Source organism: Mchenga conophoros, linkage group LG10, assembly GCF_057382185.1.
Source record: "Mchenga conophoros isolate Kocher_MC1m ecotype Shallow Benthic linkage group LG10, M_conophoros_male_GT1.1, whole genome shotgun sequence".
NCBI classification, from domain to species: Eukaryota; Metazoa; Chordata; class Actinopteri; order Cichliformes; family Cichlidae; genus Mchenga; species Mchenga conophoros.
Genome location: NC_140535.1, coordinates 8,410,916 through 8,437,972, shown reverse-complemented (window position 1 = coordinate 8,437,972; position 27,057 = coordinate 8,410,916). Strand labels below are relative to the sequence as shown.

Here is a 27,057-nt window from a genome sequence, read left to right as displayed (position 1 = left end):
AGCGGCTCACCTGGAGGCGTTTTGCCTATTGTGCGGGGACTTGGCCTTGCTGGGTCCTCTGTCTTTGGAAGCAGAAGGCGAGGATGAACGCCCGCTGCTCCAGGAGCTGCTGCGCTGTCGGAGGTTTGCCTTGCTCCCGACTTTGTTGGCTGACGTGTGCCCTGGAGACGCTGATGTGCTCCGGTGGCGTGCCTGACCCCGACTGGATTGGTGGTGTCTCTTGGAAGAGTGGCCACCTTTGCCCCTGGGGGAATGGGAAGTATAATCCAGCAGATGTCAAACAGTTCTCTCTCATTTGCAAAGCCAAAGCGGTGAGGTCCAGCAGTGATAAGAGCCTGAAAGTGCACAACTGCAATGGAAGGCTTACTTTCTGTGGTGACGAGAGCTCCTCCCTCTGTAAGTATGGTTGTGCTGGGAGTGGGTCGAATCACTGCTGTGAGCAGGGGAGTGGGAGCTCTTATTCTGACCTCTCTGGCCTCCTCTCCTCCCTGACGCCTTGCTCAGAGAGCTCCCTATAGCTGTGCCCCTGCCATCGACACTCCCAGTATCTTCTGCAACACACATCTTTCCCATCTGGTTCCTGATAGGGGCGCTGTGGATCTTGTGCTCTCTCAGCAGAGATGACTGGACGCTTGCAGAGCTGGCAGTCAGCATGTGGAACTTCTGTAGAGAAATGATGACCAACAAAAGGGAAAAAAAAGAAAAGAAAAAAGAAAAAAAAAGGATAAAAATAGCATCAGAGAGTTTTCAAGTTGGTAATTGAGAGCTATGGTGTACTTGCCAAAAGAAGGTAAACATCTAAAAGAAAAAGATCTAGGTTTTCTCCATATGGCTTATAGATAGTCCTCTATGGTGCAGCGCATGCAATACTTGGCATGCAAAACCATAATGAGTTGAAGAAATAATAATCGCAAAAACAAACAAAAATCTAGGAAAAGGGGGAAGAGAGGGTAGAAAAAAGAAACAAAACAAAACTGTGAACCAAATAATTTTAAGAGCAGAGGCAGAAATTAGAGAGATACAGATTTTGTAGAGTAGAAACAGAGGACTTCTTCAGTTTTTTCAGTAATGGTTAAAAAAAGAAACGAAACAGAAAGAGAAGACAACTTGACGGAACATCACAGAAATGGAAGGAACAAAATAAAGATCACAATTATTGTATCAATCGAATCAGAAAACAAATCTTCTGCTACTCAATTTTCTCTTTCTGGATTTTTTTTCCTGAAGACAATTGCTGAGATGTGAACAGCGACCCATTTTCTTTGTTTTTTTTAATGGTTACTCCCTTTAACTCCCTTCTGGTTAACATCCACTTACCAATAAAGTGGTATTCCCTCCTTTAGTAGGTAAGGTATGAAGAAAAGGGAAAAGTGGGGCAACATAAGTGCATCATTAGATTCACAAAATGCAAGAGAAAAAGACACAAAACCCTTCCCTGCCAGTGACTCATGAGACAATGCATGGAAATCAATAGAAAAGAACTGAAAAGCAAAGAGGAAAACCACAATGTGCAGGGAGTCCCTCACACAGAGAGTTAAATCCTCTGGGTCCAGTCACCTTCCTAAACATCACAGAGCAATGGGTCGGTGAGAGTTAAAGATACTTCCTTTACCTTTTTGCTCTTAGTGTGCTTTATATAATGAGACAGCCTGACATGTTTGCTAGTTAACTATCTCAGTGTTCGTGCTTGTGGACTCTTTAATGTCTTTCATACAGGACACTTACAGTTCTCACACTAGCAGAATTTTGCTATTACATGGAGTTCCAGGGAGTTGTTGCTACATTAGAGAGTGCTGTATTAATAGGCTTAAAAAACTAGACATTTTACCCAAATCAGTGATTTTTTTAGAGTCAGGAATGACCTTGAAGCTAACAAAAATTGGCAAAGCTTTAAAGGGTATAAAGCAGACAATATCATACACTTTTGTAAATCCCACAAAAAGACCAAAACAATTTTTGGTTGGGTTTTTCTGCTCATAGTTGCTTTGCATCTGCAAGCCACTTTGGGAATCAGAACAATGACATGCTGCCAAAAATAAATGAGTGTATAAGGAAATAACACCTGACTTTAGTGGTCCGGAATAAACTGCACTTAATTTATTTTAGCAGGGCAGCCAGTTCAATTGCTTCACTGGGCAATCTCTTATTTCATTGGCACCAAATGTGTGTTAACGCACGCTTAAAAATAGTTCCCATGTCATGCAACATTTACTCTGGAAATTATAATGGCCAGAAAGAATATTAGGAGAGCACTGTCCCCTACGCAGAGCCACTAGCATGGCAATAGCAGCTTCATTTACCACTTTGCTCGAGACAGAAAAATGTAAACTCTGAATTAGATATTTCCAGTTCCCAGATTCTCTGGCACACTATCAACCACCACCAACTAGTTTCAGTGTATTGTCATTAGCTAGATTGTCATGGAATTTGGTTGATAACTTGATGACAGCGATAAAGCCTAAATAAATTAAAATGCAATCCAATACTTCAGTGTACAACATTCCCGTCAGCCTCAGCTGTACTTTGTGTTAAATCAGCAAACTAAGAGCTAAGTACTAAACATCAGCATCATTACTGTGAACATGTCTTCACTTCACTTTTGTGTCTAGCTTCAATGGCTTCTCTTCCCTTAACCTGGTTCTGTCAGGGGTCTCTTACTGTTAAAAGGGAGTTTTTCTTCCCTACAGTTACCAAGTGCTGCCCACAGGCATCTGATTGTTGGGGATTTCTTTTACCTTACAACATAAAGGACCTTAAGACAATTCTAACTGTTAACTAGCACCATATAAATTAAACTGATTTTTGTTGTAAAGTCTTACCAAATGAAACTGTTTGTAGAAATTGAACTATTGGGCCCCATTCATAAATTATTGCACCTTCGGTAAGAATGTATAACAGACTGGGTACAGGAATTGTATTGACAGACAGCCTGTGTTGTTTGCTTTGGTCTTTTCAGGGGATTTCATGATAAAATAAAAACTAGAGTGCTGTCATCCTTAAACAGTATGTAGAGAGAACCTCTATTTTAAGCATAGGACAAAAAAAAAATAGAATTAGCATTACAGTGGGAGTTTAGGGACTAAAATTTGTGATGCACAGTAATGCACTGCTCACTGTAAGCAGGCCAGAAGGTTAATCTCCAAAAGGCGCTTTGTCTGAAAGCAAATACAGCTGGGTCTTCCGCATGCATTATCCTGTTCTGTCTGAGCTGCTATCTGAAGATACAACAAAAGCACCGTTCTCCACTAGAGAGGAGACAACTAAGCGTAATAATAGGAAAACACAACCACTTGTGCTTAAGACAGTTATTGGAAACAGTCGAGGAAATCAATATGGTGAAAATCAAAAGACGAATGTACTAATTCACCGACAAACAGAGAGATGCTGGACAAACAGGAATGCATTCTACCAGAACAGAGAGAAAAGAAAAATAAATGGACAGAAATGGACCTGGAAGATAAAGCTGGATACTGGACTTCAGGATGAAATTAAGCAGGAAAGAGAAAAACCAGAGCGCTACGTAATCCAATCTTTTAAGAGTCAAATCATAATTGATGAAGTCAAATTAATTTGGTTAAAGACCATTGGTAAACAACAGAAAGAGAGAGAGAGAAAGAGAGAGATTGAGAGAGAAACATTGACGTCACTCAGGCTAGGGTGCTTGTCACATTCTCATCTGCATAAAGATCACGTGCGTAGGCAAAGCATTACCTACCTTCCATTTCAATCAGTGACACGTATGCAATATCAACAAAAAACAGGAAAGAAAGAAAAAAAGGAAAAAAAGAGGAGAAAGGAATGTTCTCCGCAGCGAAAATGGGAAAAAGACAATGACCTCTTTTAGTATCAGCGCTACATATTTAGTCCAGAGACTGAGAATAAATTAAACCAAACAAAAAAAAGAAAAGAAAGAAAAATAGAGGGGGGAAAGTAAAAATCAAAATCAGATGGAATTCAAAATCAAATTCAAAACAAAGGATGAATCTATAAACTACATGATTTGCTCTGTCTTTTTCGCTTGTACAAATGCAGCCATATTTGTATCAAAACAGGGGAGGGAGGACAGAGAGGGACAGAGTTAATGTTAGTGGACATCCATGTAGAGTAGAATTGCTAAATGGAGACAGAGGAGGAGGAGAAGCAGGAGGAGGAATAGGAAGGGGGGTCATGCAGAGCTGGCGGGAAGAAAAATGGCAGGACAACGAGAGTGAGATGTGAGTCACAGAGGACACAGATGATCGGGTAGGAAAGAGGAGGAGGGGTTTAAAAAGAGTGCTGGAGGGGAGCAGTCAATGCTAAGATTGACAAACTAAAGAGTCAGCACATCTGAAAGGGACCCCAGTCACATTTTGGCCTGGGTCTTCTCCAGCAGCAGCAGCAACAGTAGGAACAGCACTGGTCTACTCTGTACTTTATTTTTGGACGTCAGCCCAGCTTTCTTCCAGGCATTCCTTTGTGTTTATCACCATAAACACAGGTACAACAAGAGGGCGCCTTAAGGAGCTTTTCTGAGCTTCTGTTTAAACTGTTAGTGTGTACAGAGAGCTTTCAATCAAAATGGCTTGAGTCCCTTTAAAAAAAATCATGTTAATTAAGGTGTAAGTTGTCCGAACTATTTTCAAAAGTCCATGTAATCGTGTTTAAAGATATCCATTAATAATGCGCAGGAAGAAATTAGCCCTTTTGGGATCGTTTCATCCACTGTGGAGGAGGCAGAAATGGATGCTTCCCATAGAAAAGCCTAGGGATGCTGCAGGATGGATCAGTTAGTAGAAGCCTTACCTCTGGAAAAAAAACAGTATAGTTAGATAAATTATAAATAGTTTGTCTTTATTGTCATTTGTTGTTGTTTGATTAAATCTGATGAGCCTAGCTCAGATTGGCTCATTACCCCCCCCCCTCGTGGCATGATAGAATTAAAGAAAGTCGCCTTTGTTGCTTTCTTTTTTCTTTATCTCCAACTTCTGCAGACTAGACTGCAAGCTGTATTAGTGTATTGCTCTCTTTTGGCATTTTGTATTTAGATTTTGTCATTTTTGAGATATGATGCTATAAACGGACCTTGAGGAGACCCACACATTGCACAGTTTTAGGGAACACATTGTGTTAATCCAATTTATCCAAACAAAATGGTGAGATCCTCACAAATGGTTTTCAAAGGGCAGTTAGGTAAAAATCTGTTTTGCAGTTAAACTTGTAATAAATAATTATTCTATTAGCAAATAAATAAATACAGATAAACTGCTTATTTGTATTGTGTCTTCTTCCTGTTGTAGCTGGTTGCAGCAGATGGCCCGCTCCTCCCTGAGTCTGGTTCTGAAGAAGGTTTCTTCCTGTTAAAACAGAGATTTTCCTTCCCATAGTCGCCAAGTGCTTGCTCATAGTCGGTCATGCTCTGTATTATTGTAGGATCTTTACCTTACAATATAAAACACCTTGAGGTGACCGTTTCTGTGATTTGGTACTATATAAATAAAATATCTGGAATTGAGCTAAAATTAAATAGAGTTGATTTGAATTTCCATTCCCACAAACAGTTAGGAAATGCTCATCTTGAAGAACATTTAAATCAAAAAATAGCCACTGTTGTAGTGGGTGTTTTTCTCCAGTGGCAACAAGGAGCAGTAAAGAGCAAATAAAAGTAAAATTTACCTTGAATTAGAATGATTTTCAAACTGCATGCTGTGTTTTTCCAGAGAGAAGGCTTTGGACAGATGGACTGACTGGTTAGTTTGGCCCAACAGCAGCTTAACAGCACACAGCTGTTACTCTGAGCGTTCCTCTGGGACATCTGAGGGACTCCCTCCCACACAGTGAATAAGACTGCTTCAAACAGAGCTACAGGATGGCTACAGGAACACAAACTGAGATGATAGATAGTAAAACCAGAGCTGCTATGCAGAACATTTGCTTAGTCACACAATTGCTGCAGTAAAATCAGACTTCTGTTAGATCCAGGATCTGTCACTCATAACCATCCTCCCGTGCAATGTTCCACTTTGATAATTTTTAAATATTTGAGCTTTTGGTGGAGATTAAAAAGAGTGGTAGTTTATGTGCCACAGAGATGCTGCTTTAGAAAATGTGAGCCAATTACATGCTCCTCTTATACTATTTCCCAACAGAATGGCTCAAATGTACATGACCAAACAGAGTTTGCTTGGCATTGTCCAGATTAAGTATAAACAAAAAAGGCAGGAACAGAAGAGATACTGCCTCTTAGGGGCCTCATGCACATCGACATGGTGAAGTAAAGCAACAGAGAGGAGCATCTCCTTAACCCCTGGTGGTTTGCCAGGAGCTGTTAGACGCCTGGAGGAGAAGAGGATCTATCACTGAGCAGAGCATGTGCTTGAGAAGAAAGACAATTGTATTGACAAAAAGAAACTGTAACACATACCCAGTTAACCTACTTGGTCCAGTTCCAAAGCATTTGAGTGCTTTTTATATAAACGAGACAGAAAGATTTGGGCATTTATTCATTTATTCACCACTTAAATTGATAAGGAAAACAAAGTAATGAATGAAATAAGCAGAGAGAGAAAGAGAGAAAGAGATCAGATGAGACCCCGTAGAGAGACATGCAAGCTGAAGTAGGAAATAGAAGGTGTCAGTTCTCAGGAGTGAGTGTTTGCAGCCTATTTAAACTCATATTTATCAGTGCTTGCTGATTTCACAGGTGATCCCCTTTGTCTAAGTGGTGTGTTTTATTTAATTTGAGTGTAATCACTCATCAAACCACAGCTCTAATGACCCATTTACAGTATGGAGGAGCAGGGATGCTTCCATAATAGCAGTAAGCAATTTAAAGCTCATCAAAGGGTTTGTCTTTGTCTTCAGGTAATCAGGGGCTCATAAACATGGTAATGTTCGAAAATACCAAAACAAACAACGAGCAGCTTCAGCCTGAACAGACAGGGAGGACTACATTTATGATTTATACCATGCTATCCTCTGTCAGTCTACTGTGAGCTTGCAGTGGAGTTTTTCATTTGAACAACAGAGTAATTAATCCATCATTCCTTAAAGGACCTGTCGAGTGACATGTTTTTATGCAAATCCGATTTCAAAAATACTGAGTAGCTGTCTAAATGTTTTGATAAAAACAGAATGCAATGATTTTCAAATCTCATAAACCCATATTTTATTAACAGCAGAAAACACAGAAGCTATATCAAATGTTTAAACTAAGACATTTGACTCATTAGCCTCTTCTGAATTTGATGGCAGCAACACATATCAAATGTTCACCAGGCTGCAAAAACACAGCATCTATAAATTGTAAAAGAATTTCAGAATAAGGCCCATCAACATATTCCATTTAGGGGATCTCATCATCTACAGTACATAGTACCACCAAAAGAATCAGAGAATCGGAAGAAATGTCTGTGCACAGTGGAAAAGGCCAAAAATCAATACCGAATGCCTATGATCTTTGAATCCTAAGGCAGCACTGTACTAAAACAGGTATGATTCTATCCTTGTAATCACCTCATGGGTTCAGGAACATTTCCTGAACTCGCTTTCTGTGAACACAGGGTGAAGCTCCAATGAAGAAAAAAAACATTCTTCTTTTTTGGAAAACATGGGCATTGCATCTGGGCTAAAGAGGAGAAGGAGCATCCAACTTGTTGTTAGCTCTTGCTTAGAAGTCTGCATCTCTGATGGTATGGGGGGTGCATTAGTGCCTATGGAAGTGAGCTTGCACATTGTGAAAAGCACAATCAGTTTTATAATTTACATACAGGGTTTAGAGAACTCACATATCAAAGTGATGCTAAACCACATGGTGTATCTAATTTATTACAACAGTATGCCTTTATAGTAGAAGAGTTGGGGTGATGAACTGGCCTTCCTGTAGTCCAGACCTTTCACTAACTGAACACACAAGGCACATAATGAAAATAACGGTAAGAAAAAGAAGACCCAGAACTGTTGAGCAGCTGTAATCCTATAACAGACAAGAATGGGACAACATTGCTCTCCCAAAAGTCCAGCAGCTGGTCTCCTCAAGCATGGCCCTGTTCCCAGTTTTTTGAGATACGTTGCTGTCATCAAATTCAAAGTAACTTTTTTTATGTTCTCAGTTTATACATTTGGTACATTTTTTGTTATCTATTGTGAATAAAACATGTATTTATGACATTTGCAAATAATCACCCTCTGTTATTTACATTTACACAGAATCTTAAGTTTTTTGGAACTGGGGTTATAACTCTTAATGCAGTGCAAGATTTAGACATGTATGAAAGATTTAAAGAACCTTGAGCCAAAACAAAAATGCGGTGTCATATTTACATGAAACACATGCGTTAAAAATACCGTTATTTATCGCTTGTGTTTGACTGTTATTAGCATCCACAATCAAAAATGTAAATATAAAGTCAAATGTAGCATCCCTGCAGCTGGCGAGCCTAAAGAAAAAACATGACACTGTGGCAAATTGGCTAGTTGATTTCTTTTCATTTCTGGCATATGTGATGTCTCCCAGTCTAAATAAAGGAAAGCCTCCCTCACACTGTTCATGAAAATGTAGTGCTGCCATCCACATGTAAATAAAAAGCAGTTATCGACAGCTTTTTAAAATTCAAAAGATATTGACGTGACATACATTTTCTACTCCTGTATTCCTGTGTTTAGTTGTTTATTTAAATCATGCAAAAGGGTGTCAACTTTGAAAGTGTTACTAATCACTCGTCTGTTTATTACCTCATCATTGAATCCTGTGCTTTAATACAGTCACTGTATCAAAGAAAGATGTAAAAGTCAATTTTAAATATTATCAAAATTGTCTTTAACTGTTTAGATCACCAGTCAGATCTGATTAATTAAAAAAAAAATGCAATAGTCACCCCAAAATAAGTAATAATAAAATCATAAATACCCAAAGCTTTTAAATCAAAAGTCTTTGAGTGCTCATTTTTGAGAGCAAACTTTCTGATTTGTAATTACTTGGGCACTGATTTTTAATTACGTTAAAGATATCCTCACTTTAGCTTCACTGACTTTTATGTCTAAAAAAATGTTTCATCAATAAGTCATAAGGTAATTTTTCTTACCTTTTTAATTATGACACAGCAAATCCATGTTTGCATTTCTCTTTATTTCTTCTTCCTTCTTTCCTTTTTTTTTAAAATCTTCCATATGTGCCAGGATACTCAGCTACCACTTAAAAGTTTGCTATAACTCATTCTGGCCTGCTTGGATTCAGACTTTCCAGTAAGTATTTGGATTATTTTGTTTGAGGAGAATTTGCAGATTGCTATCACTTTATAGCACTGTCAGAAATCAGATTGCGCCTCTTTCAATGCTGATTAATTAAGTCTTTATCTGGCGTAAAACTTATCACACCTGAGTTGATATTTCTTCGCAGGTTTGGGCCTTGTGACGGAGAGAAAATCACACAACTCCACAACATATCTTTTTTTGCTCCTTTGTTTGGAGACTTTGTGCACCAATGTGGCTCGGATCCCCATCCGAGGTGTGGTACGCTAATGCTGTGTGACTCAGAGAGTATATACTTGAACGGAAACACTTAAACTTTTCTTCTCTTTGCTCCCTCTCTGTATTACTGGCAAATAACAAGAAAAAAAGCAAAAAACAAACAAACAAAAGAAAATAAAATAATTTTTTAAAAAAGAAACACAAGATGACAGGAGTCAAAGAGAGCCAGAAACAAAGCAGCAGGAGCGGCAAGTTTTGCGAAAAGGTTTGTCTTTGACATGTTGAAAATAATACCATTAATAATAATAATTATAATAATAATAACTGAGCTATGACCAAGGAAAAACTAATAAAAGAACACAAACCTCTCAGTGTCTTAGATGAGAATTCATGTGAACCAACACAAGAGAGCAAGTTAAAACTCATTTGCAGGGGGCTGCGGCAAATACCACCGGAGGGAGGCCGGGTGGGAGGGGGTGGTGTGTGTGTGCGGAAACAAAATAGAGGAGATTACATACATCGTTCCCTTTCTCGCCATCGGTGTGGTTGAGTCTGCCGGCCTTGCCGTTGCGGCTTCGCTGGGTGTGGTCCCCGTTGTGCCAAGTGGTGGGACTCTCGGGGGCCGGGGACTGCGGGGTGTCAGACATCTTTTGACCGTCTGTCTTGTGTTTGGAGTTTAATCTGGAACAGCAGGGCACACCACTTTACTCTAACTTGGGTGCAATCCGGTAGAAACAAGCTAGTACATTCTATTTCTCTGATTATTCTTGTTTATCTCATTTGCTGCTTCACGAATATTGAATTTTGTTTGCTATTCCAATTCACTTTGCATTTTGCTTATTTTTACACACAAAAAGAGGCTTCGCACAAATAACGTTTATATAGAACTCTGCATAATGTTTCCCTACAGTTTAGCTTAGACAGGTAGAGAGTAAAACCTTTTTTCTGACTTGCTGATCTGTTAATGCACATTATGAGTCATGTGATCCCTCAAGAGTGACTCTTAATTTTTCAAGAGCAATTATAAGTAATGCAAAAGGCTGAACTATAATACATAACTACAGAATAAAAAGATAAATGCCCCATGAACTGAATAAACAATGAATGCTTTGTCATCTAACCGAACATGAGGGCAGAGTGAGATATCACAACCGTTTAGCAGGGCGAGTTTAAGAAATGCAGGCAAGCCCCATTTGTATCCCAATCTATCGCCCTGGGGGTAAAGAGTAAATGATGGGAAGACTTACTGTCACCAGAGCAACTGCTTGACAGTCAGGAGAGGTATTTCAGTGGGACTATACTGTCTGTGTGCGTGTGTACAATGGGGGAGGGTTACCTGGTGGGTGATCTGGAGGCACTCCTGATGGAAGACAAGGAGGGACTTCGAGAGCTGCAGCAGCTGCCTTGACGCTGTGAACTCCTGCTGGGTGTTTCATCAGGGGACCTGACAGAGGACAGCCAATGGACAAACATACCACGCACACACATGTACACACATCCATAAAGCCACGTGTATGCATGCATACATCATGGGGACACACAGGCCACAGCGAGCTCAGTAGTCAATCTCATGATATGTAAAACAGGCAATGCACTGCAAAATACTTTCAATATATATATTCTAATAGAGGGTGCAGGATATATATATATTAGGGGTGCAACGATATTCGTATCGATATTGAACCGTTCGATACAGTGCTTTCGGTTCGGTACGCATATGTATCGAACAATACAATTTTTTTCAATTTTTTTTTTTTTCAATTTTTTTTTTTTTTGTGTCCCGTTTGGATCTATAGCCATCAGAATTGTTGTCTTGAGGCCAAGAAAGATGCCAAGAGGATTTATTTTAAGTGGATCATCATATTGGTCCATTTGATTGACCTTTATTATAATTATGAATTTATTTTATTTTCAGTTGCAAACGGGACAGACATGACTGTGGGATAGGACAGGGGGAAAGAATGAAAGAAAGAGGGGGAGAGAAAGAAAGAAAACCAAAGGGGAGAAAAAAAAAAGAACAATACAAAATTTGTAATTTATTTTATCAACTTTCCTTCTGACGATGCTGTCTGTGTTGAGCGCTCAGTGAATCTGCATTTGACTACTCCGCCTAGGCTCGAGTGCAGCCTAGGCGGAGTAGTCGAACGCAGATTCACTGAGCACTCAACACAGACAGGATGGTCAGAAGGAAGAGCGCAGGGCAAGCTAGCGAGACAGAAGTGGACCTCCCCACACTCATTCAGATCTGGCGTTTGGAATTATTTTGGTTTTCATGTGACGTATGACCCTGAAGGTAAGCGAGTCATGGACTAAAGTAAAACAGTATGTTGGATGTGCCATGGAATGCTCAATTACATGGGTGGGAGCTAGTGTGTTAGCGCAGTTAGCTCGTTAACGTGTTGGCCGTCTAGCCCCTCTGTATAGGGTAGCTCGTTAACGGAGATTTGCCGTGTTGTGGCGTTAAGGTTATTTCAACGAGATTAACCTGAAAGCACTAGTGGGAACACAACGAATATGACTGCACATTTACACCGACATCATCCTAGTGCAAAGACAAAAACAAGCATGCATGCTACAAACTTTAGCCGAGTCATTTAGACAGCTGTTAGCACAGGATTCTCCTTATGGAGACCTGATATGTTTAATATGCTGCTGAGAATATAGCCCAGAAGAAACGGATAGTATAGCTTTTATTTTGGAAAGAGACATTTCTCTGTAATAAACTCTCTTTTCCAAAGATGAGTGATTCCTCAATCAGATACAGGGCTCGCAATATCGCTAGCCCGACGTCCCGGGGCTATCTCTCCCCTGCCTGTCGGGCTATTGTAGGAAGGAAAAATATATGTCAATGCTTTTGCATTCTTTCAGAAATGTAGCTGGGTAATTATGTCATTGGGTGAGCCACTGTCAATATGTGACATATTGAAATCGTGTTTGAATTTGCGCTTGTTTTTTTGCTTTCACTTTGCAATCGCGCGAACTGTGTATAGAGAGCGACAGCACTGATCTGTGAGTGATGATAATTTGTGCACCAATTCCTCTGACATCGTCTTATTAATTGTTAGCTTACTATGCAAACATGACAAGTGAAATCTCCCGCAGCTTAAACATGTGAGAGGTTGATCGTGCAGAGAATCGCTGAGCTTATGTGAGTGCGGCAGGATATATATTTCACTACGATGACCTGGATGATTGAGAACCTTCACAGACAGATATATATTTTAGTTCTGCTGAGCCAAATAAGACAGGTCAGGGTGAAGAAGTGACAGCCAAAGAAAAGCTTACCACAAAACGGAGAAGTTATGACAAATCAGACTATAAGGCAAAAAGAAAGTGCAGCTTTATGGTTTCATGGACAAAATAATTTCTGTGGCTGCAATATGACGAGCTAAAAAACAACACGCACAAGGGTTAGGGTTAAATTTAAAAACTGTACTTTTGTGTCAAAATATATATTTATAATTTTAATAAATGACAAATTAAAAAGGCATGAAAATTTTTTTTCTGTATCGAAAAAATATCGAACCGTGACACCAAAGTATCGAACCGAACCGAACCGTGAATTTTGTGTATCGTTGCACCCCTAATATATATATATATATATATATATATATATATATATATATATATATATATATGTGTGTGTGTGTGTGTGTGTGTGTATGTATATATATATATATATATATATATATATATATATATATATATACATATATATGTGTGTGTGTGTGTCTGTGTGTGTGTGTGTGTGTGTGTGTGTGTGTGTGTGTGTGTGTGTGTAGCAAGAGAGAGAGAGCAGGGTACAGCCCAGAAATTGTGCTGAACTCACACGCTTTGCTTAGAAGATGCTCTCAATTCTTTTACACTTGTTCACATTCTGTGTGAGTCTAAGCCTGAGATAATGGCTGTAAAGTGCCAATATAAATTCATGAGTAGGCTCAATGGGACTTCTACCTATTGTTGAGGAGTTAAGACTGTTGTTCACTGTTTGTTTTAATGTGAACTGAGGAAATGTGCATTAAATGTTACTGGTAATGAATGAAACTTGGCTACTCTCTTATAAGACATGCAGACTATCTGCTCTACATTTACATGGATTAAAGAATTGTTATGGGAGATTTTAACAGAGTGAATCTCAAACGGACATTTCACAATCTTCACCAGCACATCAACTGCCCCACCCGGGGCACGAGGACATTAGACCACTGCTACACCCCGTTCAAGAACTGTTACAAGGCTCAGCCCCTGCCGGCATTTGGAAAATCGGACCATTCCGCCATCTTCCTCATGCCTGCTTACAAACAAAGGCTAAAGCAGAAAGCACCAATCAGGAGGGAGGTCGCTCGCTGGACGGACCAATCGGTGGCCGCGCTGCAGGACGCACTGGATGACGCAGACTGGGACATGTTTCGGCGCAGCTCTGATGACATCAACATGTTTACGGAAGCGGTTGTCGGATTTATCGGGAAACTAGCGGACGACACAGCAGAAAGAACTATCATCCGAACGTTTCCCAACCAGAAGCCGTGGGTGGATAAAAACATCCGCGATGCTCTGAGATCACGCACTGCTGCCTACAATGAAGGGCTTGTCTCCGGTAATATGGACCTATACAAGGCTGCGTCCTACAACGTGCGCAGCGCGGTCCGAAAGGCAAAGCGGAGCTACGGGGAAAAACTAGAGTCACAGCTACGACAGTGCGACTCTAGGAGCCTGTGGAAAGGACTGCGGACTATAACGGACTATAAACGACCAGCTTCTTCAATGATGAATGCAGATGCTTCACTGGCTGATGAGCTGAACACGTTTTATGCTCGCTTCGACGCCGCAGCAATTAAAACAACAAACGGCTGCGTGCGCTCGGAGTGCACCAGTGAAGAAAATGCATTCGTCATCACAGAGCATGCCGTGAGGAACACCTTCAGGAGGGTGAACACCAGGAAGGCAGCAGGACCAGATGCAATCCCTGGCCGGGTCCTTAGAGCCTGCGCTGATCAACTAGCACCCACGTGTTCACGGAGATCTTCAACCTCTCCCTGGCCCAAGCTGTGGTTCCCACGTGCTTCAAACAGTCCTGTTCCAAAGAAACAACAGCCCGCTTCCCACAATGACTACCGTCCAGTAGCACTGACTTCAATTGTGATGAAGTGTTTTGAAAGACTGATGAGAGATCACATCACTTCTTCACTTCCTGCCACCATCGACTCACTTCAGTTTGCTTACCGGACTAATCGTTCCACAGACGATGCCATATCTCACCTGCTCCACACATCCCTGAGTCACCTGGACACTGGCAGAGGGAATTATGTTAGGATGCTGTTCGTGGACTACAGTTCAGCATTCAACACAATAATTCCCTATAAGCTTTTCACCAAGTTGACAGATCTAGGACTCAGCTCATCACTGTGTCAGTGGATCCTCAACTTCCTCACAGACAGACCCCAATCAGTGAGGGTGGGAAAACAAGTCTCCCCCTCCATCTCACTCAGCACTGGAGTGCCTCAGGGCTGTGTTTTAAGCCCCCTGCTGTACTCACTGTACACTTATGACTGTGTAGCCACATCCGACACCACCTCCATTGTCAAATTTGCTGACGACACTGCTGTTGTGGGCCTGATCTCCGACAACATTGAGACGGCCTACCTGGAGGAGATTAAGAACCTGGAGACCTGGTGCCAGGAGAATAACCTCCTCCTAAACATCAGCAAGACTAAGGAGCTGATCGTGGACTTCACTACAAAGCAGGCGAGGAATTACAAACCCCTCATCATCAGTGGCACGCCAGTGGAGAGAGTGGACAGTTTCCGATACCTGGGTGTCCACATCACTCAGGACCTGTCATGGTCCTGTCACATCAACACCCTGGTTAAGAAAGCCCGTCAGCGTCTCTTCTTCCTCAGAAGACTTAGAGACTTCCATCTGCCACTGAAGGTGCTCAAGAACTTCTACTCCTGCACCATCGAGAGCGTCCTGACGGCAAACATCTGCACCTGGTTTGGGAACAGCACCAAGCAGGACAGACGAGATCTGCAAAGGGTGGTGCGCTCGGCAGAACGCATCATTCAATCAGAGCTCCCTGACCTGCTGTCCATCTACACCAAGCGGTGCAAGTCCAAAGCTAGGAAGATTATGATGGACCTCTCCCATCCCAACAATGGACTCTTCTCACTGTTGAGGTCTGGGAAGCGCTTCCGCTCCCTTAAGGCCAAAACAGAGAGAATGAGGAGGAGCTTCTTCCCCCAGGCTATTCGGGGCCTGAACCAGGTGTAGGACTGGACTCTCCCAAACACGTCACTATAAGACTGGACTCTCACACACGTTGTTGTGATATTTTGATACCATGGTAGCATTTACAGGATATTGTTTTATAGTGATATTATACAGGAAAACTGTTACTCAATAAGGCCCATTTACTAGTTGTTTTTCTCTTTCTCTGTGACCCAAGAATTAATGTGTAAGAATCACAGGATGGTACCTCAAGGTCGAAAATACCACAGAGATCACTTCCTTATTCCCATCCTCCCTTCTTTATCTCCTAGAAAAGAGCTTGTTAAAGGCCAGGTGGTTTGTTTCAGAATTCACTAATGAAAGAACTCTGTATTCTATGTCTAGGAGTGTATTTTGCTGGGATAATCATAAATTGTAGCTGAACTGATAAACTATACAAAGGATACTTCTTTGCTCAGAGGGCAGGAAGACGCTTCCTTATTTGGTCTGTACCGGTTTGAACTGAGAATCTGCTGACACACGAACCTTTTTCCTCTATATAAACTGTTGTCTGATGAATAAACCTTTGAGTTGATTTTGGGAAAGCAACCTGAAGCAGTCTGTGTTTCCTTGTTCTCCCAAGCTACTCCCGGCGCTGTAACTAACCTGCTGAACGGCATACCTGAGTGTTACTTTGAATAATTTTGAATCTTATAGGGTAAAGACAAAACTCTGCTTATAGGTGCCCACGCCTCGGAGGAAACCCGATCCACGGAGAAACCCGGGACGGAGATTTCTTTCACACGTCACCACACATTTCCTATAATCCTATAATTCCTATAATTTATAATCCTTATCTTTATAATCTCTTCTACTATTTGCACATTCTTTACTGTAAATTCCTAAGTTAATTTGTAAATTTTTGTAGTAAACTGTAAATTGTAAATATTGTAAAACTTTTCTTCTGTCATTTAATGGTCGGGCATTGTACAGCTACAAGCATTTCACCCCCATGTCATACTGTGTATGGTTGTGTGTGTGTGACAAATAAAATTTGAATTTGAAATTTGAAATTTGAATTTGAATTTACAGGCAGCGATTCTCTCACCTCTTTTTCTGTTTGTTCTTGTCTTTATGTTTGTTCTTTGGGCTTCCCGACCTGAAAAAAAACCCCCAACAACAATGAATCTGCATTCACAGAGAGTAGAGAATTCCACGCATCACTTGCCTAAATGGACTATTCTACTGTCATTTGAAAAAGTAGTCAATTGTGTAAAAGACACAAACTGAACGCAAGCACACAGGTTACATACAGGGAGTGCAGAATTATTAGGCAAGTTGTATTTTTGAGGAATAATTTTATTATTGAACAACAACCATGTTCTCAATGAACCCAAAAAACTCATTAATATCAAAGCTGAATGTTTTTGGAAGTAGTTTTTAGTTTGTTTTTAGTTTTAGCTATTTTAGGGGGATATCTGTGTGTGCAGGTGACTATTACTGTGCATAATTATTAGGCAACTTAACAAAAAACAAATATATACCCATTTCAATTATTTATTTTTACCAGTGAAACCAATATAACATCTCCACATTCACAAATATACATGTCTGACATTCAAAAACAAAACAAAAACAAATCAGCGACCAATATAGCCACCTTTCTTTGCAAGGACACTCAAAAGCCTGCCATCCATGGATTCTGTCAGTGTTTTGATCTGTTCACCATCAACATTGCGTGCAGCAGCAACCACAGCCTCCCAGACACTGTTCAGAGAGGTGTACTGTTTTCTCTCCTTGTAAATCTCACGTTTGATGATGGACCACAGGTTCTCAATGGGGTTCAGATCAGGTGAACAAGGTGGCCATGTCATTAGTTTTTCTTCTTTTATACCCTTTCTTGCCAGCCACGCTGTGGAGTACTTGGACGCGTGTGATGGAGCATTGTCCTGCATGAAAATCATGTTTTTCTTGAAGGATGCAGACTTCTTCCTGTACCACTGCTTGAAGAAGGTGTCTTCCAGAAACTGGCAGTAGGACTGGGAGTTGAGCTTGACTCCATCCTCAACCTGAAAAGGCCCCACAAGCTCATCTTTGATGATACCAGCCCAAACCAGTACTCCACCTCCACCTTGCTGGCGTCTGAGTCGGACTGGAGCTCTCTGCCCTTTACCAATCCAGCCACGGGCCCATCCATCTGGCCCATCAAGACTCACTCTCATTTCATCAGTCCATAAAACCTTAGAAAAACCAGTCTTGAGATATTTCTTGGCCCAGTCTTGACGTTTCAGCTTGTGTGTCTTGTTCAGTGGTGGTCGTCTTTCAGCCTTTCTTACCTTGGCCATGTCTCTGAGTATTGCACACCTTGTGCTTTTGGGCACTCCAGTGATGTTGCAGCTCTGAAATATGGCCAAACTGGTGGCAAGTGGCATCTTGGCAGCTGCACGCTTGACTTTTCTCAGTTCATGGGCAGTTATTTTGCGCCTTAGTTTTTCCACACGCTTCTTGCGACCCTGTTGACTATTTTGAATGAAACGCTTGATTGTTCGATGATCACGCTTCAGAAGCTTCAGAAGCAATTTTGAGACTGCTGCATCCCTCTGCAAGATATCTCACTATTTCTAACTTTTTTAAACCGTCAAGTCCTTCTTTTGACCCATTTTGCCAAAGGAAAGGACATTGCTTAATAATTATGCACACCTGATATAGGGTGTTGATGTCATTAGACCACACCCCTTCTCATTACAGTGATGCACATCACCTAATATGCTTAATTGGTAGTAGGCTTTCGAGCCTATACAGCTTGGAGTAAGACAACATGCATGAAGAGGATGATGTGGACAAAATACTCATTTGCCTAATAATTCTGCACTCCCTGTATATGGACGTTCACATACTGAAGGACATTATTATCTGCCGTACAAACCTGTGTCTTCTCTTTTTCCTGGAGCCAGATGCAGATCTACAAAAACAAAGCCATTGTAATGTCAGCGCGAGGTCAGCAACAAAATATTGACATGAATAATTCATATGCAGAACACAGTATCTTTTTTTAAAACACATTTTACATATTTATATATTTTTTACATATACATTTTGTGAGACTGTGTACCACATTTTAATTTTTTGAGAGCAATCCAGGCCTTCTTTTTCTTCTTCCTTCTAATTTTTTAAGGTATTCTTGAGCAATAATTCTCCAGGCTTGCTGAAGGGCTCTCAAAGTTTTTCTTCTTTTTTTGTGTTTATTTGTTAAGCCATTTAACACAAACCTATGAATTATTCAAGTATAAAAAAAGTGCTGTACAACTAAAAGAATAAAACAATAAAAGCAATAAAACACAATACAAAAGAGAACAATGGAAAATTGAAAAACAAATATCAAGAGGTTTAAATACCGAGGAATAAAAATACATTCTCAAAAGAGTTTAGATGTTCAGTGTTGGTGAGGTGGTGATATGAAGGGGAACACTGTTCCAAAATATAGGTGTAGCTACAGCAAAGGCCCGATATTTTGCTTGTCAGTATAATGGGAAACATCTGGTCAGCTGTTCTTGGTGATATGTTAAAAGATCAGAAGGTAAGGAGGTGCTAACGATTTAATGAATGTTTAAGTTTCCATTTAATGAAACTTAAAAGCAAGCAGTCTGTGAAGGTTCTCAGTCATCCAGGTCATCGTAGTCAAAGGAGCTTGCAAAGAAAAGCGTCTGGACTTCTTTAAGTTACTTAAAGATGTTTCACCTCTCATCCGAGAAGCTTCTTCAGTTCTAAGGTCAAATGGTGGGGAGTCCCAGATTTAAACCTAGTGGGAGTATCCCCCCACAGAGGGATAAAAGGACCCCCTGATGATAAAAGCAAGCAATAACATTTTGAAATGTATTTGTGCGCTTGGGGGCAGCGTCTCATGTGAGTCGAGCTGCAGAATTTTGGAAGTTGCAGAACAGACAACAAATACCTGGTTAATGCTCAAATAAAGACTGTTGTTACAATCTAGCCTGGATGACACCTTTACAATGGAAACTGGCTCTAAAAACAGCATTTATTTTTTTTTATCAAATGTGAAGCTGCTCTCAAAAATGACCCAGAGGTTTTTAAAAAGGCTGTTTTTGAAGGACCGACATCAAGTACTACTGCTTGTTTGTTTTTTTTTGCTTAAGGTTCAAGAAGTTTGATGTTATCTATTTATATTAATATTTTTATGTCAGTAAGACACTAAAGTAAAGCATTCAAAAAGACTGCAGTATTTCTTTTTGAGAGGGACATGGATTTGTGAATTATCACCATGCATAATGGTGACATGAAACTCCTTATTTTTGATCTTTTGATATTAATAGGAACATATAGGAACATAACAAGGGAAAAGAGTACTGGACCAAGGATGGTTCCTTGGGGGACGGCTGCATGTGAGAGAATCAGGTGATGAGAACAAGCCACAGAAAAATTTGCCCACGTGGCTCTCCAGCCTAGAGAATATGATGCTATGATCCACTGTATCAAATGTAGCATTTATTGTAGATCTAAAAGTATTAAAATGGCAGAATCCCCTGAAGCTGCAATTAATAAAAGATCATTAAGCACCTTTAAAATTGCTGATCCCGTGCGATAATGTGCATTGAAACCAAACTATTACAGTGACAACATTTGTTTTCAGGGAGGCCTGAAGGTGATGAAAAACAACTTTTCCCAGAGTCTTTACAACAATGTCAGGGTCTAAAAATACCAGAACGACTGATGGAGACAAGGCCATTGATAGCAATGCTACATCCCCGGACACAGCCCCACTTAATGGCTGACATAACTAGCTCGCAGAAAAACGTAGTCGCTAAAATTTCTAAGCTGGAAGCAAAAGTTGAGACCAAGTGCCAAGCTCTCAATGGCCTGATCGATTCGCTTCGCAGCAATGTTTCTGACCAAACAGATGAAGTGCGGACTGAACTTTGTGCTAAGATTGATGCTCCAGCTACTATCTGCACTGACCACCATAGCCGGCTAACTAGCCTGAAAGAAGCTGCAGTATTCGGATCGGGTTGTGGACTTGGAGAAGCAAGTTCATGATCTGAAAGAAATTGTATCAGCTCTTTCAGACAAGACCGAAGACCTTGAAGGGAGACAGTGCAGATGCAACATTCGAATACTGTACTTGGCGTGAGGGAGCGCTTTGAGATTCGGACGCGCCCATGTCAATTCTGTGGCCCAGCTACTAAAGGAGGTGTTGGGCCTGAATACCGCTCCGACACTGGATTGGGTACATCGCAGCCTACAGACCATCCCTGCAAGAGACCAGAGACCCAGGCCACTTATTGTCAAATTTCACTACTTTCAAAAAAATGAGGTGCTGCTTTGCAGGCCCGCGTTAAACAGTCCCCAGTCCCATAATGGAAACAAAATCCTTTTTGTCTCCATTATTGTCTCCATTCCCAGACCTGCCATCTGCAGTCGCAAAGAGAAGGGGGGCCTTTAAAGAAGCTAAAGATCTACTGCACAGATGTCAGGGTGTGAGATTCGGGATGCTGTACCCAGCGAAGCTGAGGATTTCTTCTCCTCTTGGAGAGGAAATATTCACCAATCTAACGGCTGCTAAAGACTACGTCAAGAATTGCATCTTAGCTGTGTGTGGGAATCAAGACACGGGCTGAGTAGACTGTGCTACCTCAATTGCTCTCTGACTCTCTATTGTTCACTGACTCTGACTGCACTTTAGATAGAGGTTTGTACTTTGGCGTCTTTCATAATTTAATAGGTCTTCATATACTTGTTTATCACTGAGCAAAGTAAACAACCAAGAGAAGTCACGTGTGCCTTTCCAATCTGCCAGATGTCTAAAAATTATGTTAATAGTTGGCGTTCCCTGTTAGGGGCAACATCTGTTTTAGGGAGTGAAGAGACATGTTGGATATAAGCTCTTTTGGGGGGGAAGGTGTAGCTTGTTCCTGGTTTGTGGGCAACCCGTTCTCACTCCCAAAGCGTAACATTTTACGCTAGGTGACAAATCGTCACCATATTAAGTTTTCGGCTACCCACCACGTTCCTAAATGACGACCTCGGAAAAAAGAGGAAATATGAGAACCGTCTGGACTGAATCTACACATGTTCGCTCTTTTTCTTCAAATCGCTTAGAAACACGCTATTTAACATCATTAAAGTCCTGGTTAAGGTCAGGAATAAGGTTATGGTCAGGGCTAGGGATAAGGTTAGGTTTAGGGCTGGAATACAGGGCTGGAACGTCTATTACCGCGGGAGCGTCATTGCACTGGATCCCAGCCATAACCCGCCGCGTACCATAAGAACGCCGAAGGTCTCCTTTCACGTTCCTCAGGAACGCCGCGGGACGTGACAAAACGTCGACATGTTACGCCTCGGGAGTGAGAACGCTCAGTTGTGGGAGTTAGGTTTACAGGGAGTGCAGAATTATTAGGCAAGTTGTATTTTTGAGGAATAATTTTATTATTGAACAACAACCATGTTCTCAATGAACCCAAAAAACTCATTAATATCAAAGCTGAATGTTTTTGGAAGTAGTTTTTAGTTTGTTTTTAGTTTTAGCTATTTTAGGGGGATATCTGTGTGTGCAGGTGACTATTACTGTGCATAATTATTAGGCAACTTAACAAAAAACAAATATATACCCATTTCAATTATTTATTTTTACCAGTGAAACCAATATAACATCTCCACATTCACAAATATACATTTCTGACATTCAAAAACAAAACAAAAACAAATCAGCGACCAATATAGCCACCTTTCTTTGCAAGGACACTCAAAAGCCTGCCATCCATGGATTCTGTCAGTGTTTTGATCTGTTCACCATCAACATTGCGTGCAGCAGCAACCACAGCCTCCCAGACACTGTTCAGAGAGGTGTACTGTTTTCTCTCCTTGTAAATCTCACGTTTGATGATGGACCACAGGTTCTCAATGGGGTTCAGATCAGGTGAACAAGGTGGCCATGTCATTAGTTTTTCTTCTTTTATACCCTTTCTTGCCAGCCACGCTGTGGAGTACTTGGACGCGTGTGATGGAGCATTGTCCTGCATGAAAATCATGTTTTTCTTGAAGGATGCAGACTTCTTCCTGTACCACTGCTTGAAGAAGGTGTCTTCCAGAAACTGGCAGTAGGACTGGGAGTTGAGCTTGACTCCATCCTCAACCTGAAAAGGCCCCACAAGCTCATCTTTGATGATACCAGCCCAAACCAGTACTCCACCTCCACCTTGCTGGCGTCTGAGTCGGACTGGAGCTCTCTGCCCTTTACCAATCCAGCCACGGGCCCATCCATCTGGCCCATCAAGACTCACTCTCATTTCATCAGTCCATAAAACCTTAGAAAAACCAGTCTTGAGATATCTCTTGGCCCAGTCTTGACGTTTCAGCTTGTGTGTCTTGTTCAGTGGTGGTCGTCTTTCAGCCTTTCTTACCTTGGCCATGTCTCTGAGTATTGCACACCTTGTGCTTTTGGGCACTCCAGTGATGTTGCAGCTCTGAAATATGGCCAAACTGGTGGCAAGTGGCATCTTGGCAGCTGCACGCTTGACTTTTCTCAGTTCATGGGCAGTTATTTTGCGCCTTAGTTTTTCCACACGCTTCTTGCGACCCTGTTGACTATTTTGAATGAAACGCTTGATTGTTCGATGATCACGCTTCAGAAGCTTCAGAAGCAATTTTGAGACTGCTGCATCCCTCTGCAAGATATCTCACTATTTCTAACTTTTTTAAACCGTCAAGTCCTTCTTTTGACCCATTTTGCCAAAGGAAAGGACATTGCTTAATAATTATGCACACCTGATATAGGGTGTTGATGTCATTAGACCACACCCCTTCTCATTACAGAGATGCACATCACCTAATATGCTTAATTGGTAGTAGGCTTTCGAGCCTATACAGCTTGGAGTAAGACAACATGCATGAAGAGGATGATGTGGACAAAATACTCATTTGCCTAATAATTCTGCACTCCCTGTATAGTTACTCTGGGTTTTTCCTTTTTCTTGTTGGCTGCAGTTTTGTGTGTATACTTACTCCAAATTATTATTCGGCTTGCTTGTCATGACTGTCTTGAAAGTATGAATATGGCTATATAACCAAACTACAACTGCAACTACACCTGATTCTGATTTATAACATGGAATGTAGAAGGTCTGAATAATTTTAAAAAGCGTAAAAGGATATTCACTCATCTGTCGACTTTCAAACCAGACATTGTCTTTCTACAGGAGACACATCTGCGCTCCACGCAAAGCAATAGGTTGACAGAAAGTTGGGTCTCCCAGGTCTACCATTCTGCATTTAACTCTAAATCGCGGTGGGTTGCCATTTTTGTTAGAAAACATTTTCCTTTCATCACTTCAAATGGCCGCTTTCTGATAGTTACTGGCAGGCTCCACAACACTCCAGTTATTTTGGTGAATACTTATGCACCAACTTGGGACAATCCACAATTTTTATTAAGACTGATTGGCCTGCTGCCAGATTTAAATACGCATCACCTGGTGGGGATTTGAATCTGGTATTCGATCCCAACCTTGACAGGTCTAAGCCACATCAGTCTACTCGGACCTCCAGATCAGTGTCCGTTCTGAATACATTTCTTCAAAACTATGGTATTTCAGATCCACTGCGTATCACTGAGCCCTTAGCAAAATACTATTCTTCTTCTCCCCTGTGCATCATTTGTATTCGAGGATTGATTATTTTCTTTTGGATAATTTCCTTATCCCAAGGGTCACCATGTGTAAATAAGATGCAATTGTAATTTCACATCATGCACCAGTACAGGTTGATATCTCATTTTCAAATGTGTGCACAAGGCAGCGTTTCTGGAAATTTGACTTAGCATTAATGTCAGATGAGGAGTTTTGCAAGTTCATTGAGTACCACATTGAGTTTTTCTAGAAACGAATAACACTCCAGATGTTTCAAAATCTATAATTTGGGAGTCGCTAAAGGCATATCTGCGGGGCCAAATTATTTATTTTGCGTCTTATAAGAATAAAAAGCGAAACGAACAGCTTCGAGAAATGACAGAGCTCATAGCAAACATTGACACACAATATGTTACCTGTCCAACCGCTGATTTATATAAGCAGAAGGTACTGCTGCAGTCTGAATTTGACACCCTCTCAATTAAAGAAACTGAGAAGCTCTTTCTTAGATCAAGATATCATATATACGAGCATGGTGAAAAAGCAGGTAGATATCTTTCACATCAGCTTTGTCAATCCGCCACAGCCCAATCTATACCTGACATACAGTTATACTCCGGTCAGGAGGTAACACACCCTGACAGAATTAAGCTATTTTATCAGGATCTCTATACTTCCCGCACTGATAATTCAGAGGCTGACTCCTTCTTGGGGAACATAGATACTCCCACGAGACCAACGTGAGCTACTGGAAAGACTTCACTTCTTATCCAAGTCTACCTATTGACTGTCCACTTTGAGGACTGTCTACAATTTCGACCTATTGCTAGAGGCCATATCTCTCAAATATATAGCACATTGCAGCATACAAAGGCAGACTCTGTGTCCAAAGCCAGAAACGCATGGGAACTGGACTTAAACCTCCAGATCTCAGACGACCTATGGGACCTTAGTGTTAGCAGGATCCATGAATCCTCAATCTGTATACGGCATTGTATAATACAGTTTAAAATCCTTCACCGGGCGTACCTAACCAAAGCTAAACTAGCCAAAATATACAATACCTCTGATAATGGATGCCCGAGGTGCAAGCAATCACCTGCTACTATGAGCCATATGTTCTGGACCTGCTCTGATTTGAACCGGTTCTGGGAATTAGTTTTTAAAGCTTTTTCATGTGTGTGGGAAAACACATATGAAGCACATATTTGGTGTCCTCCTAAACCAACACGGTATAGCTTCTTATTAAATGTATGGAGTGGCTTTCTCATCTCTCCTGGCACGGTCTAATTCTTCTTAAGTGGAAGGATTCCGATCTACCAGTGTTTGTTCAGTGGGTAGAGAGGTAGATAGAGCATTTGAGATACAGTTTGAGAGGGTCTCAAAGTAAATACTACAAAACCTGGTCATCCTTTATTGAATATGTGGAGAAGTTGTGATTTACTGAAGTATTACTGCTTTTATCTGTGGGGGTTTTTTTCTTTGAAGCCACCTACTATCTGTAGCAAGCCAACAAGAACTGCACACAATGCAGCCCCCCCTCCCCCCTTTATTTATTTTATTTTTGTTTGTTTGTTTGCTTTTTGGTGTTTTCTGCCTTGTTCACATGGTAGTATTTCTTGTTTTTGTCCATACATTATACATTTTCCTGCGTGGCACAACCAGTTTCACAATGGCAATGTTTGTAATCGCAATTCCAGTTATATTTTTCTGTATTTTTGTCACATTGGAAAATCATAAATAAAGTTATCAAAAAATAAATAAATAAAATAAAACTGGCTGCCAGTAGACAGCTGTTAATTATGAATAGCACACTAGGCCCAAGTGTCAAAGACCTCTTTGAATGGTTGTTTCAGGACCACAGACTGGGCTTCACTTCAGCCAAAGTAGAGAAAGAAAGAAATGGTCAAAAACAGCAGAAAATGTGGGACAGAGGGATCAAAGCAGGGCTCTAGAGTGCGACCAATTTGGTCGCAAATGTGACCAAAATTTTCAGTGGTGCGACTAAAAAAAAAAATTTGGTTGCACCTGTGCGACCAACTGTTTGGGTAGCAAAAAAATAAAATAAAATCTGCAACCTTCCCTGTGGTCAACAACAGACACACATTTTGCCCCTATCGTGGACTAAACCAATCAGAGATAGTAAGGGGCGGGACCTCCCTGATTGGCCGTGGTCCAGTTGAAAGTGCAGGTGGAAGTGGGAGGTGAGTAGCTTGAATAAAGCGATATCAATTCATTAAATCCTGAATCGACTTTTAAACATAACTGTGTTTTGCCAGAAATGCCAGATTCTCAGATTAAAGCTCACAAAACCATTTCAACAACAACCAAACAGCAAACGAGAGCAGGTACACGGATACCACACAAAGACGTAAACACAGAACGGACCGACGCATCAGAATCAACTTTGTCTTTCTCGGCTTTCTCACCCGACGGCCCGTAGACGGACACGCTGTCGGAGCTTAGCGATTCTGATGCGTCCGGTCCGCTGTGATTGCGTCTTTTTGCGCCGATTCTGAGCTGCAGGTTTTGTCTCTCCAACCATAATTCACCGAGCCAGCAGCAAAAGAAGCAGCAAACTGCGCTTCACATTTGATCAATGTCGTCATGAATTTTGCTGTTTTGCTTCCACGACTATTAAAATCACACTTCATGCACAGCTAGCTCTCTCTCTATCTATCTCTGTACTTCAAGAACAGTTTCCCGTCTCCAATCTCTGTTTTCTGTATTATTCATTCGCTTATTACCCACCAGTCTACCGTTGTTT

At 41.0% G+C, this 27,057-nt stretch overlaps 1 protein-coding gene across 5 annotated transcripts in view; it reads right to left on the bottom strand.

Moving 5' to 3' along the window:
- Positions 1 to 27,057, bottom strand: part of srrm3 (serine/arginine repetitive matrix 3) — a 142,896-nt gene that overhangs the window by 5,458 nt on the left and 110,381 nt on the right. For 4 of the 5 annotated variants that reach the window (XM_085288350.1, XM_085288351.1, XM_085288352.1 and 1 more), the window contains 6 exons: positions 18,578 to 18,613; positions 16,760 to 16,810; positions 10,781 to 10,888; positions 9,963 to 10,125; positions 368 to 663; positions 11 to 244 (listed from right to left, as the gene is read on the bottom strand). In XM_085288350.1, coding sequence (XP_085144476.1) covers positions 11 to 244; positions 368 to 663; positions 9,963 to 10,125; positions 10,781 to 10,888; positions 16,760 to 16,810; positions 18,578 to 18,613 — 888 coding nt within the window. The remainder of the gene's footprint in view (positions 1 to 10; positions 245 to 367; positions 664 to 9,962; positions 10,126 to 10,780; positions 10,889 to 16,759; positions 16,811 to 18,577; positions 18,614 to 27,057) is intronic. The other variant, XM_085288353.1, reaches the window with a different exon arrangement.